The 14,162-nt window shown below is 36.9% G+C and overlaps 1 protein-coding gene across 1 annotated transcript; it reads right to left on the bottom strand.

Moving 5' to 3' along the window:
* Positions 1-555: 555 nt before the first annotated feature.
* On the bottom strand, positions 556-5,032 carry LOC125588813 (probable LRR receptor-like serine/threonine-protein kinase At1g51880). Its single transcript, XM_048760650.1, has 13 exons — positions 4,449-5,032; positions 3,765-4,302; positions 3,195-3,673; positions 2,986-3,130; positions 2,816-2,887; positions 2,662-2,733; positions 2,492-2,575; positions 2,128-2,279; positions 1,807-2,054; positions 1,603-1,729; positions 1,460-1,525; positions 1,164-1,353; positions 556-1,081 (listed from the first exon to the last, which is right to left on the bottom strand). The coding sequence occupies exons 1-13, from the start codon at positions 4,528-4,530 to the stop codon at positions 673-675; spliced, it is 2,664 nt and encodes an 887-aa protein (XP_048616607.1). The 5' UTR covers positions 4,531-5,032; the 3' UTR covers positions 556-672.
* Positions 5,033-14,162: the final 9,130 nt, after the last annotated feature.

Consider the following 14,162-nt stretch of genomic DNA (forward strand, 5'->3'; position numbering starts at 1 on the left):
CGGTTCTTGTCTTTGCCCAATGAAATTTTGAGGTTCAGCCCGAAACTTCTTGAATTCAAAGGAAAAAAAAAAAAATTACTTTGATACTTAATTATGGGCAGAGTTCAAGCGTAGTAATGGGTCCACAACAACTAACCGTTGAAAAGAAATTACATTGTTTGTCTCTTCTCTCAGGGCGGAGCAAATACTGACTCGCCTCATCCGTAGCTAGCAGATACGGAAATGACTGAATTTTGCTTCAGGGACCATCCCTGTCTCAACAACACCTATCACTGCTGTGATCTTTGATAACTTCTCCTTTTTTTCTCAATTTTAGGGCACAATCTGTAACAAGTTAATAACGAAGATGCGGAAATAGGTTAACAAGTTAATATTCCAATTGATTTTGATTTTCATAGTTTGCTGTACTTCTAATTGATTTAGGGTTTTTCTTTTTCATGTTAGGGTTAAGCTGATTAAAAGTTGCCAAGGGACAATGAATATGGGAAATATCTTCTTCTCCCAGTTACTTCCTTCTTGCTTTCAAGGACTGAGTAGCATTTTGTTAATTCAATACAAAAGAACAAACCACCAATAAGATTACCAGATATAGTATTTTTATCACAATGTTATCCAGAAAAAAATAGAATGTTTCGTTGTTTCTTTAAAAACATAAATTTGTAAATTGTCAATTTATCTGGCTCCAGGGGTAAATTCAGAAGCAGAAGAGAGACTAAAGTCAACCGAACCTCTCGAATACATCTCTTCACTACCTTGTCTCCTTGCATTTTCCAATGCCACACACTCATTTAACTCCATCACAACGTGCGCCATTGTTGGTCTTCTGTTCGAAGACGGGTTCACACAACCCAGAGCAAGCTCTACGATCTTCCACGCACCGTTTGTGTCATAATCCCCCATCAGTTTAGGGTCAACAATACTCCTTATGTCTCCTTTGGTGAGCATGAACCCAACCCACTCATTAATGTGAGGTCTCTCTCGGGTTTTATCTATCACAGGCTGGTTTGTGACTATCTCTAATAGCACCACCCCGAAGCTGTACACATCACTCTTCTCGCTTAGCCAGTTTGTTCTGTAGTACCTGAGAGAGTATAGAAACGATTAGATTACTCATCTGAGAAACACAAAAAATATAAGTAATGATAGCTTGTTGAGTTACTCACTCAGGGTCCAAGTAACCAGGTGTGCCTGCAACCACTGTAGAGACATGACATTCACCATCAATAGGGAAAGATCTCGAGAGTCCAAAGTCTGCTAGTTTCGCTCCATACCGCTCATCCAATAAGATGTTGGTAGTTTTCACATCTCTATGGACCATTGGAGGCCTACATCCATTGTGCAGATACTCGAGTCCTGTTACAAATGGTTATTGTTACTGTCAGTCTTTGCTTCCAGACATCATAATCAGAACATCCATAAACAACATTTTATTGTAATGAATAGGTCAAATATCGCGCACCTTGTGCTGCCTCTACGGCTAATTGCATTCTGTTTTCCCAGGTTAGGACATTGCGTCCATGTATTCCTGTACCGAGTTTTGAATGTTTTAAAGTGTGGAAGGAGATGTTTCCAACTAAAGTAGAGTCTCTTAGTTGTGTTTACCGGACATATTCTCCCTCAGGTCTCCATTAGCCATGTATTCATAGATCAAAGCCAAGTAATCTCCATCATCACAGTACCCAACAAGTCCCACCAAATGTCTATGGTGAACTCTTAAAAGAAGTTCCACCTTATTAAGATAACAAAAATTACATATCCGATTGACAAAACACAAAGAATTCACAGATCAATGTCTTGCTAAAGTACCTCTGCTTTGAACTCTTTATAACCTTGAGCTGACGAATGAGAGAGCATTTTCACAGCTACTTGAGCATCATCCAAGTTTCCATGATATACTGTTCCAAAGCCTCCTTTGCCAAGCACCCTCTCAAAGTTGTTAGTCATCTTCAGTACCTCGGGGTAGGTGATCCTGCGGTCTTTTGTTATGATTGATGGATTGGATGGTTTTGGCTCACTTTCATCTAAACCTGTAGTGACTGATGGGGGTACTGGATCTGCAAAAGTACACAATAATATGTTATCATGTTTCATTAATCTCTAGAACTCGGTCTGGTAATTCAAACATACCCGCATTTCTTCTCGGTTTTTTCTTTCTAATGATGTAAAAGATGGCCAAGATAACTACCAGAGCAATCACGCCAGCCAATGACGCTGCAATAGCAATCACTGGAACCTTCTTACTCTTGCTTTTGACAGTCGGGTTCAGAGCATCACCCAGACTGAAATCATTAATAGAAGTTTAGTGTGGTACTACCTGAAAGCATTATTTCATGCAAACTACAAAAACATTTCCAATGGTTCTTATGTCAATGTATATAACCTTCAAAACTTTTGGGGCCAACACCAATGTTTCATTGGACTATTTCTAGATCCGGGCATGAGTAGTAGACATTGTTTTGAGATGGAATCAAGTGAAGTATGAACATCTTACATTAGTGTTAAAAAATTGCTCTTTAACCTTTGCTGAAGAGAGTCTGGAATTGTTCTATTGAGATTTGGATTTCCACTTAAGTTTCTGCAAATAAAAAAGCTCACTCTTGCAGAACAGAACAAGAAAGAAGGAGCTGAGAGAGAGGGGCCTTGAAAAAAAAAAAAACTCACATGAGTTTCAACAACTTCATATCAGCAAAAGAGGCTGGAATCTCTCCTGACAAATCATTCTTTGATAAATCTCTGTCCATTAAATAGAGAAAGAAACAGTTTGTTAATTGAGTAAGATATTTAAGTTTATTGGTGTGGCAGTTCAGGTACTTACAACTCTATCAACTGTGTTAGCTTGAATATTTCAGTTGTTATGGTACCGGTCAAATTGTTTTCTGCCAAGTTCCTAATGTTTTCAAACAACATATTCTCCAAAATGGTTAGAACTTGTAAAAACACCGAAACTAAAGAGGGTTATTGATATGAACAAGAAACAAAGCATACAAGGATATGATCCGCGGTGGCTCAGAGTCTGGATAACTACAGTTTAAACCTTCCCACCGGTAAATCTGAGGAGCACATGGATCTCCTTGCCAGCTAGCCTTTTGGCTCAACTCATATGTTGTTTTGATGTTTACCATAGCAGAAACTGATCAATCATTACAATTAAAATCTCAGAAACTAGAAAAATTTCAAAAACATACTTAAATTACCTTCATCTTGGTCTGTCTCGAGTTGTAAAAGGTCCAAGACTTTATAGACCTCAAAGGAATTGATAAGAGGAGGAAGAGTTGAATTCCCAGTCATTACAAAAGAGAAATTGAAGTTCCCATCTGGAGAACTCACAGCTCTTGGATTGTATATAGTTATTATTTTGAGTTTTCGAGGCCGAAAATAAGAGTACCAATTTTGGCCACCATTGTAAGTAATGTTGAATTCTCTGATCTCATCATCCTCAAGATCCTGGATTTCAGCAAAATGCATGTATATATATGACTGTGCATTGATCTCGTCGAGACTCCAATCTAAGGTCAGAGGTTGACTAGTATTAGCAGGTATAGCAGCAGTCTTCGCCACAGTTTGTGGCACATCATAGGAGTTGCTTGTGTTGACCAAAAGGTTCGTACTTATCGAAACGATTTGGTTATCTAAGTGTGGAATCCAGGTTCGGTCATGGAAGTCCTCATTATACCTTTAAAATAGAAAGCGAAAGGCTCTTTTCTTTATTAACTCCACAGAAAAGAACAGAACAACAAAATACAAAACTCTGGCTCATTGTTTACCTAACGAACGGTGGAGTAGCTGTGAAGTAAACTCTTGAGACAGCAATCAATGATCCACTTTGCGTGACGTAAGAGTTATTGTTCAACGGACGAAGTTCTAAGGAGGAGATAAACGGTATTGTTTTTCCTGTCTTAACAAGACAAACTTGTAAATGGTCTTGAGGTAAGACATGGATCATCTCGTAGATCGAACCATTTCCTACTCCTTCCAATTTTACGGAAGTCCATTTGTTAGGACCAATGTGAAGATCAAACTTGGGGATCTTATTCTGACCGTCATAATTCCCATACACAAAGGATCCCCTGATCAAATATTTGCTATTTGCTTTTAGGTTGAAGTTGTAACAGTTCCTGTCACCCTCGGGGAAGCTTCTTAAGGTCCAACCCTGTTGCTGTAACAGCGCTTTGTATTCATTACTGATCCTCCCAACGGATCCACTATCGATGTAATCTGCATCTGATTTGTATATTATATTCGTTGTCTTCTCTGTATAAGTTGTGTTCTTAGGGACCAACCCACAAGACAAACTGATGAATCCTGCTCATGATCAACACCACAAACATATATATTGTTATAAAAAAAACAAATTTTAAAAGGGTTCCTTAATTGCAGAGCATTTACAGCACATAAAAAGAAACTTTCATAATGCGAAACTGAAGAATAAGAAAAAAGACAGTAAGAACCTGATTGATCTTGAGCTTGAACTGATTCAAAGATGCCATAAGCTGTGATCATGAGAAGCAAAACCACATGAATAAACTTCATTTTGTTTTGGTGACCGGTTTGTGCTCTGATTCATAGGATGCTATGATTCATTGTTCTTGATTGGCAAATATTGAGATAACATTATATTGGTCCATTCCTTTGGCTCTCATGGGTGGTTAGCTCTGTACTAAGTCTTCAACGTTAGATTATTCAGTTGATTATTACAGTACCATTGACGTGCCCACAACATTGTCTATGGTTGCAGGCATTGGAGGGCGTTCAAATCATATAGTATTGTTGTAGACATTTTAAAAAATGTAGTAAAACAAATTATTTATAAGAAAGAACACTTGTAAACCAAACAAAAATAAATAAATGGAGAATGAGTGCTTGCAAAATGAGAGGAACCCATTATAATTATAATACTATTTTCTTTTCTCAAGAAAAAGTCCTAACTTTACATAGAAGAAAAATAAATCTCAATTTGCTTAACTTTGTCAGTGTCTTTCAAAATGAATCAGTCAATTTTGGTAACTTTGATTTGTGATCTCATCGATATTATATACATTGCTTGCTATAACAAAGCATTGACATATATTTGTTGGGGCAACTGTGTATTGATAAAACATTTCCGAATCATCATCATCTCTCAATTTCAACACTTGACCAAAGGCAGAACGTTTGTTTTTTCCATTGGTCCTAGGAAAACATTTTGTCTGAGCACCGAAACTTTTGCTTCATAAGTATCAATAGAACGGAGTAAAAATGTGATATAAGCCTCCTTTTTATTAGAGACAGAGTTAGTTGGAAATGATTTTTATTATTAAAGATCTTTTCTAACTAGCCATGCGGAAGACTTTGTCTCTAATATGGACTAGGTTTATGTGAGCAAGAAAGCATTGAAGTTAGTAATGAGTCTACTGTAAAGGTCAAGTGTGATTGATTGTAAGCAAGCATGCAAGAATGAATGAAAAAGTTGTTTGTAAAATAAAGTCTTTCACAACAGAGCAGAGAAAAAAACAGAGAAAAACATAGTTAGAGATTATGAAAGACGAGAGATACAAACCTGAGAAAGAATCTCAACATGGTATTAGAGCCTACGTGATCTGTGGAGCCTGTTCAATAAAAATAACAAGAAGAACATAAGAGACGAGACAAGAAAGAAACTGAAGTCAAAAGAAAGGAATGGCGATTAACCTGCAATCATCTCAACTGGTGGCTGTGTTCGATGGTCAGAACTACAAGTTATGGGTAGCGCAAGGATGCGCACAACTCTAATGAACAGAGAACTATGGGAGGTTGTTAAGATGGAGTTCCATGTAAGGAAATGACTGAATTGATTCTATTAAGAGAGGTTTGTACACAATATATACACGAATACAAGTAGGGCTTTAGCCTCAAGATATTTACAGAATCATCTTTCCATATATACTCTACAGCCCCCGCAAGATGGAGGTAGATGTGTAACTCCAATCTTGATGTTCAGTTCTTGAAAACGAGCTCGTGGCAGCGGTTTTATCAATGCGTCAGCCGGCTGATCCTTGGTCGATACATGTGAAACACGAAGAGCACCAGACTGGAAATTGTTGCAGATGGAGTGATAGTCGAGCGCAACATGTTTCATGCGAGAATGAAAAACCGGGTTTGCGCATAAGTAGGTGGCACCAACATTATCACAATAGATCACCGGGGTAGATGGGATGTGTATGCCAAGCTCAGTGAGAGAAGAACATACCCATCAAAGTTCCAAAGCAGTGTTGTCCACAGCTCTATACTCTGCTTCCGTCGAAGAGCGAGCCACTCATGTTTGCTTCTTTGCAGACCACAATATCGGAGTGGAGCCAATATAGATAATGTTGCCGTTGGTGGAGGAGACATAGTCGTCGGGGTCGCCAGCCCAATCAGCATTAGATAAGGCATGAAGGGAGAGAGAAGAGTCTCTGCGTAGCATGATGCCGTGAGATTGTGTTCCTGCCAAGTATCAGAGCAAACCTGTAGCTGCTTTCCAATGCTCAACGATAGGCTGATGCATAAACTGTGAGAGCTTACTGACCGCATAAGATATGTCTGGTTGAGTAAATGCCAAGTATTGAAGAGACCCAACAACCATTATGTACTCTGTTGGACTTAAAAGCAATGTGCCAAACCGCAAGGTGAGCTTCGGATGAGACGCCATAGGTGTGGAGACTGGATTTGCATTTAGCATGTTGGTTTTGGTGAGAAGGTCTCTGATATACTTTCTCTGCATAAGATGAAGTCCATCGCACTTCTTGCTGCCTCAATGCCAAGAAAGTAAGAGATATTACCAAGGTCTTTTAGCGAGAACCTTGTAGCGAGACCCTTAATGATCTGATCGATAACAAACTTGTACTCCTCAGGTAAATCGTCAATCACATACTCGATTTAATTTTCATGGTCAAGTGGTTTCACAAGCAGTGCTATCTGATCGAATCAAGTTGTGAGACCAAGAAGGTACTCATCATTTGACTTAGTATCCTTCAGTTGTTTCTTTAACTGCTTGAAGTGAGCCCAGCTTGGCTTCGCATACGTGCTGGAGAAGGTATTCCAGATCTCAGCCGCGGTTGTTGCAGTCGAGGAATGGTTGCAGCGAGATGGAGATAGCACCAAGGATTGCGGAGTAGATAAGTCGATCTTGACGTTTTCACAAATTGTAAGCTGGATTGGTGGTGATGACTCCATCAGTAGTGATCGTTGGTGAAGGAACAACAACAGATCCATCAGGGTATCCGTCTAGATCATAGCCATCAAAGAGAGCATGAACCTGAAGGCTCCACATAACAAAGTTTGCGGAACTCAGCTTCGTCACGTTTGTCATATTGACATTGAGCAAGGTGTGGTTTTCTGAGACATTGATGGTCTTACTGTTACATGCGGGGGAGGCGGCCATTGAAACAGACTAAGAAGAAGAGAATGGCGACCGTAAAAAAAAATTCTCTAGGTATCGAGGGCTCTAATACCATGTAAGGAAATGACTGAATTGATTCTTTTAGAAGAGGTTTGTACACAATATATACACAAATACAAGTAGGGCTTTAGCCTCAAGATATTTACAGAATCATATTTCCATATATATTCCCCCCCCCAACAAAGACCGCAATATCTGAAACTGATTATGCAAAGGAGTTTGCAAGAAAATGAAGGGCAGAGTTCCTTTACAATTAACAATTGAAGCTAAAATTGATTATTATTCTTTTACTGTTCGAACTATTTATTTGTCTTATAGAATAAAAATTTGGATATTCATAGACGAAGGATAAAAAACTTTATTTGTCTTTACATTTTATTCAACAATAAAAAAACAAAAATTATGTAGTAGAACACTATAAAGTAATAAAAATAAAAATTGCAGTCTTTTTTTTTATGTTTAAGAAAAAAATAAGCAATTCTATAAGGTTGAATAAACATTTCCATTAAAACTCTTTTTATATAATTGCTATGTTTAGTGTGTGACTCGTTGGGTTGGGATTAAGTTATGATGAAAAAAAAACTTACCTATAAGAGCAACTAATAACTATAGCAATAATAAATAACCTAAGCAACTCATTGTTTCACACTATCTGGATCCAAAAAATTAGTCAAGATATGATAGGCTGATCATATCATTGTAGCATATGACTTAAAAAAAGAATAACATCAAGTTATTATGTATGTTACATCTGATCTTGGGTTTATGCCCATGAGTCCGTATAGTCTAAGGTTTTAGATATTGGATGCTACTATATCAATATTATTAAAAGTGAAGTAACTTTTGGAATTGTTTGGAAACATGAATAAAAGTATAAATGAGATATCAGTATAAAAAAAAGTATAATGTCCTTTTAGTAATTTCATTAATATAATTACATTAATTATTTTTTCATATTTCACTCAGTTTAACAATTTCATTAATTATATTACCTTAACAATACATTACATCATTAATTATATTACCATAATAATAATAGTGTACATTTTTATTTATTAGTTTTAAACATTAACTTTGTGTCAATTATAAAATCAAAAACATAAAATAATTGGGTTTTGCATATATATGGCTAAACGTTGGGTTTAGTTTGTTTTACTAAAACTTTTTTTCCAGTTTCAATCGGTGGAAAATTACGTAGCCAAAATCATAATTAGAAGACATGTTTATGTGAATAAAATAATAACTTAAATCAAAATAATAAAAAAAATTATTACATTGTAACTTAATTTTTCACTCTATATAATTATTTTACTAAATAAAAAACTCTTTTTATTTCACTTAATTAAACCAAACACATAGAATGAGTCCTTTTTATTAGTTTATAAAATCAGGTTATGCATGAACATTGGGTATCTATTTAGGTACGGGTTGTTCCCTTTGGGTATCGTTTTTTTTTTTAATTAGGCTCCGCTTGAATATTATAAATTTTTGTGTGGGTTTTGAGTTGAGTCTTTCTGTATCTGGATGCACTACAAGAAAACAGCGGCATACAGAGGGAAAAAATCGTCGGTATGTCGTCGGAATAAGGCTATTCCGGCACATACCGACGAAAAAAGTCTTCGGAAATAACTCCTCGGAAATTCATTTTTCCTCGGAAATCCCTCGGAAATTTCCGACGGAATTCCGAGGAACTAAATTTCCGAGGAAACTCCGAGGACCACTAGATCGTCGGAAAGTTCCTCGGAATATACCGAGGGAGGACTTCCTCGGTATATTCCGAGGAAATTTCCGATGGTCCAATCCTCAGAAGTTCTGACGAAATCTTCCTCGGAATTTGCATCGGGAATTTCCGAGGAACGTGGCCCTCGGAAATTTCCGAGGAACGTAGTCCCTCGGAAAATTCCGAGGAACATTCCCTCGGATTTTTTTTTAAAATTCCGACGACTTATTCCGAGGAAAAGGTCGTCGGAAATTTCCGAGGGTGCTTTTCCTCGGAATTTCGAAAAAATTAATTTTTTAAAAAAAATTATTATTTTTTTTAAATTAAAATTTGTGAAATTTAAATTCGAAAATATAAAATTAAAATTAAAACTGAAAACATATTAGATAATTCAAAGTTCTACAATTAAATAAAAATAAAACATTCCGAGTTTTTGGTAAAAAAAAAAACTACGGGTCTTGAATGTTCGGGAACACCTCGTTCGGGTACATCCTCTTCATCATCTCCATCATCTGCTCGTTCAGCCTCTTCTGTGTCTCATAGCCCGCCTGTTGAGCTGCCATATGGATCTCCAACGCAGATATCCGATCATCCTTGTCCTTCAGCTGAGCCGTAAGAACTTCTGGATCAACATATGGCGGTGGTGCAGAAGAAGGAGCAGCCGACCGGGCGACGACCCAAACCGACCAAACGTCCCTTCTTCTTTGGAACCGACTGAAATATAAATAGCCAAATTTAAATAATATAAATTGATGATAAAATAAAAATCAAGAAATAAATAAATTGAACTTAAAAAAAAAGAACTTACCGATTCAACGATTTCATTGATTCGAAACCAGGACAAGTTGGTCGAAGCCATCGAAGCGTCGTCCTCGGTTTGAAGCTGAGACACTTCGTCTACCACCTGAGTTTGGACCAGGTCGACCACGTCCCTCACAAGACTGTCATCAATCTGGACGGTCTTCTTGTTGGTATACGCCCTCCTCATTAGGGCGAGATCATCAACCGGCTCGCCATCATTTTCTTCCGCCTTGAAAAAAAACATAAATTAAAGAAACATTAGAAATTAGAAGAAATGTACAATAAATTAAAATTCTGAAACTCAAATAATTGAAGAAAAAGCGGTTGAACTTACCATGCGATCTCCTGGAGTGGCAATAGATTGAGCACCCAAGTTATGCTTGTAGATGCCCTTCCCTTTACGGTCGCTCGTGCGGTTGGTGGAGTCGGTGGAAGAAGTTTCTTTCGTCTCTTCCTTATCCCAATGCGCACACAACTCCTTCCAGACCGTGTCGTTCATCGACTTTGGGACCTTTTAATAAAAAAAAAGAAAATAGTTTAATAAATTAAAAAATAGTTTAATAAATTAAAAAATTGTTTAATAAATCAAATCGAACCTTATTGATTTCCCACTTCTTCTTCCACTCGTGGATCTGCTTCCCATAGTTGTCCATAACTTTATGGACGAAGTGGTGATAGATAAAGAGCGTCTCATCGGAATTCCAGTTGAACTCTTGCTGAAAAAAAAACACAATTAGTAGAAAAATTATATTAAAGATTAAAAATATAAGTAAAAAATTAGAATACTTACTACAAACTGACGAAACCACAGATGCTGCTTGTCGGTAGGGAAGTGAGTGAAAGTCGGATGTCCCCTGTCGAGGGCCGAGTACATCATACGGTTGATCCATGCGCTGATCCCGTTCCCGGATCGGTTGAACCTAATAAAAAGAACAGACGGTTAATAATGAATCCAAATTTAAAGAAAAAAAAAATATTTTTAATTACCATGTTTGACCCCGTCCATGTGGATACGGAGTGAGATAGGGAAGATGGTCACGATCGGGCTGTTGAACCAACTCCGCAACACTCATCACTCCCGGAAGACCCGGAGGAGCAGGAGCGGATGCAGCAGCAAGAGCGGATGCAGCAGTGGGAGCGAGAGGAGCAGGAGCGGGTGCAGCAGAGGGAGATGTATGGTAGGAGCTGTGGGGCGAAGGGGAATCCTGAAAATGACTGGAATCCCGAGACTGGCTCCCCGTACCACCACGACCACGACGCTGTCGAGGCCGGGTCTGATCATCATGAGACCAGTAAATTTAAAAAAATATATTTAATAAATATAGAAATATATAAATTAATTTTTTTTAAGGAAAAAAAAATCCCAAATAATAGTTTTTAATTACAAAAAAAGATTTATAGATATTAAAAATATTTAATAAATATATAAAAATAGTTCTAATAAACAAAAAATAGTTTTAATAAATAAAAAATAGTTTAATAATTACAAAAAATAGTTTTAATAATATTAAAAATGTTTAATAAATATAGAAATTTATATAATATATATATATATATATATATATATATATATTTTTTTAAAAATTCCCAAATAATAGTTTTTAATCACAAAATTTTTTTTATAGATATTAAAAATGTTTAATAAATATATAAAAATAGTTCTAATAAACAAAAAATAGTTTTAATAAATAAAAAATAGTTTAATAATTACAAAAAATAGTTTTAATAATATATATATATATATATACATATATTTTAAATCCCAAATAATAGTTTTTAATCACAAAAAAAGTTTTATAGATATTAAAAATGTTTTGTAAAATCCAAAAAATCGAATTTATATACAAAAAACATTTTGTAAAATCCAAAAAATCAAATTTATATACAAAAATCGTTTTGTAAAATACAAAAATCGATTTTATATACAAAAATCGATTTTATAAATACAAAATAAAATAAAAAAATAATAAAAAAATTCTAAATCAATTCAACAAAACAAATTATTCAACCAAATCACAATTCTAAACCTATTATACAACCAAATCACAATCCTAACCAATCACCCTAACAAAAATCTATCAATTTAACACCAAATGCATCTGTTCTCACACCTCAATTTAACACAAAAATCGATTTTATATACAAAAATCAGTTCAGATGTTTTTGGTCTGAACTTCTGTTGGAAAGTAGTACTCGGCAAAGTTTGAAGTTTCTTGATTGATCATCTGTGCGACTATAGAACCTTCCACCCTGCTTAAATTTTTCACCATCTTCTTCAAATGGAACATATACCGCTCATACAGATACATCCATCTATACTGCACAGGACCACCAAGTTCCAATTCTCTTGCCAGGTGAATAACAAGATGCTCCATAACATCAAAAAATTAGGGAGGAAATATCTTCTCAAGGTTGCACTGAATCACGGCTATGTTAGTCTTCAAATTTTCAATACCTTCAAGAGTCACTGATCTCGTGTATAAATCGCGGAAGAAACCACTTATCCCTTCAATTGCTTCATGAAAATTTCGTGGTAATAGTTCCTTGAAGGCGAACGGAAGGAGGCGCTGCATCATTACATGGCAATCGTGGCTTTTCAAGCCAGTAAACTTTCCTTCCTTTCTGTTGATACAGTTACGCAAATTTGATGCGTAACCGTCTGGAAATTCCACATCGTTTGAAATCCAATCAAAGAACGCATCTTTTCCCTCTGCATCAAGTCGGTATATGAGAAAAGGAGCCCTACCATTCTCGTCAACATGAAGTTCTGAACGAGCACATATATCGACTAAATCCAGTCTTGACTTCAAATTATCCTTCGTTTTGCCTTGAGCATTAAAGATCGTGTTCATGAGATTGTCAAAAAAGTTCTTCTCAATATGCATGACATCTAAATTATGCCTTAGCAGATGATCCTCCCAGTATGGCAGATCCCAGAAAATATTTTTTTTGTGCCAGTTATGTAGTTCTCCAACAGCATCTACCGGAAAACGCTCATGTCCACCGACGCCTGGCGTCCTTTCTGCACCAAAATCTCTTAGTTGTATCTTCAAATCTTTCCCACAAATTTCCGGAGGTGGACTGTCAAACACCCTCTTGTTCTTCGTAAACAAATTCCTACTCCCACGATATGGATGATCAGGTGGTAGGAATCTCCTGTGACAGTCAAACCAACACGTTTTCCTTCCGTGTTTTAGTTGGAAAGCATCAGTGTTATCTTGACAATATGGACATGATAGCCTTCCATGCGTTGTCCATCCAGACAACATACCATATGCTGGAAAATCACTTATTGTTCACATTAGTACTGCCCGCATTTGAAAGTTTTCTTTACACGAAACATCGTATGTTTCAGCACCTTGAGCCCATAATTGTTGTAACTCATATATTAGTGGCTGAAGAAACACAACAAGTGATCTCTTAGGATGCTCTGGTCCGGGAACGAGAATCGAGAGAAACAAAAACTCTCGTCGCAAGCACAAGTTTGGGGGTAGGTTGTATGGTGTAAGAATGACAGGCCATAGAGAATATTGTCTTCCACTCTTGCCAAACGGACTGAAACCATCAGTACATAATCCAAGGTAGACATTTCTTCTCTCATACGCAAAGTCGGGATACTTTGATTGGAAATGCTTCCACGCTTTTGCATCTGAAGGATGTCTGATCTCATCATCTGTTGAGTGCTCCGCATGCCATCTCATTGGTTGCGCTGTGCGTTCAGACAGATACAACCTCTGCAACCTTTCCGTCAAAGGCAAATACCATATCCTTTTATATGGCACTGGAACTCTTCCACTCGTATCTTTATAACGAGGCTTTCCACAAAATTTGCATGTAACCCGCTGTTCATCCGCCCTCCAATAAATCATGCAGTTGTCGCTGCATACATCTATTACCTGATACGATAAACCAAGACCAGCTACGAGTTTCTGAACCTCGTAGTATGAACCAGGAGCTACATTATCCTCGGGTAGAATACCTTTTACAAAATCAGCAATCGCATCCACACAGTCTTCAGCCAAATTATAATCTGTTTTAATGCCCATCAATCTTGTAGCAGATGATAAAGCTGAATGACCATCTCTGCAACCTTCGTACAATGGTTGCTTTCCAGCATTCAACATATCATAAAATCTCCTAGCTTGTGCATTGGGTAAATCTTCCCCTCTAAAATGATCATTTACCATCTGCTCAGTACCTACACCATAATCTACATCTGTTCTAATTGGTTCTTCTAATCTAACC

The sequence above is a fragment of the Brassica napus genome, chromosome C6 (assembly GCF_020379485.1).
Source record: "Brassica napus cultivar Da-Ae chromosome C6, Da-Ae, whole genome shotgun sequence".
In the NCBI taxonomy this organism is placed as follows: Eukaryota; Viridiplantae; Streptophyta; class Magnoliopsida; order Brassicales; family Brassicaceae; genus Brassica; species Brassica napus.

Excerpts from the sequence above, each read along its gene's own strand:
- LOC125588813 (XM_048760650.1), bottom strand. The coding sequence starts at position 4,530 with ATGAAGTTTATTCATGTGGTTTTGCTTCTCATGATCACAGCTTATGGC. Across the intron at positions 3,131-3,194 it reads CGAGACAGACCAAGATGAAG|TTTCTGCTATGGTAAACATC; the intron begins GTAATTTAAGTA and ends ATGATTGATCAG. Across the intron at positions 2,055-2,127 it reads AAAACCGAGAAGAAATGCGG|ATCCAGTACCCCCATCAGTC; the intron begins GTATGTTTGAAT and ends GTACTTTTGCAG.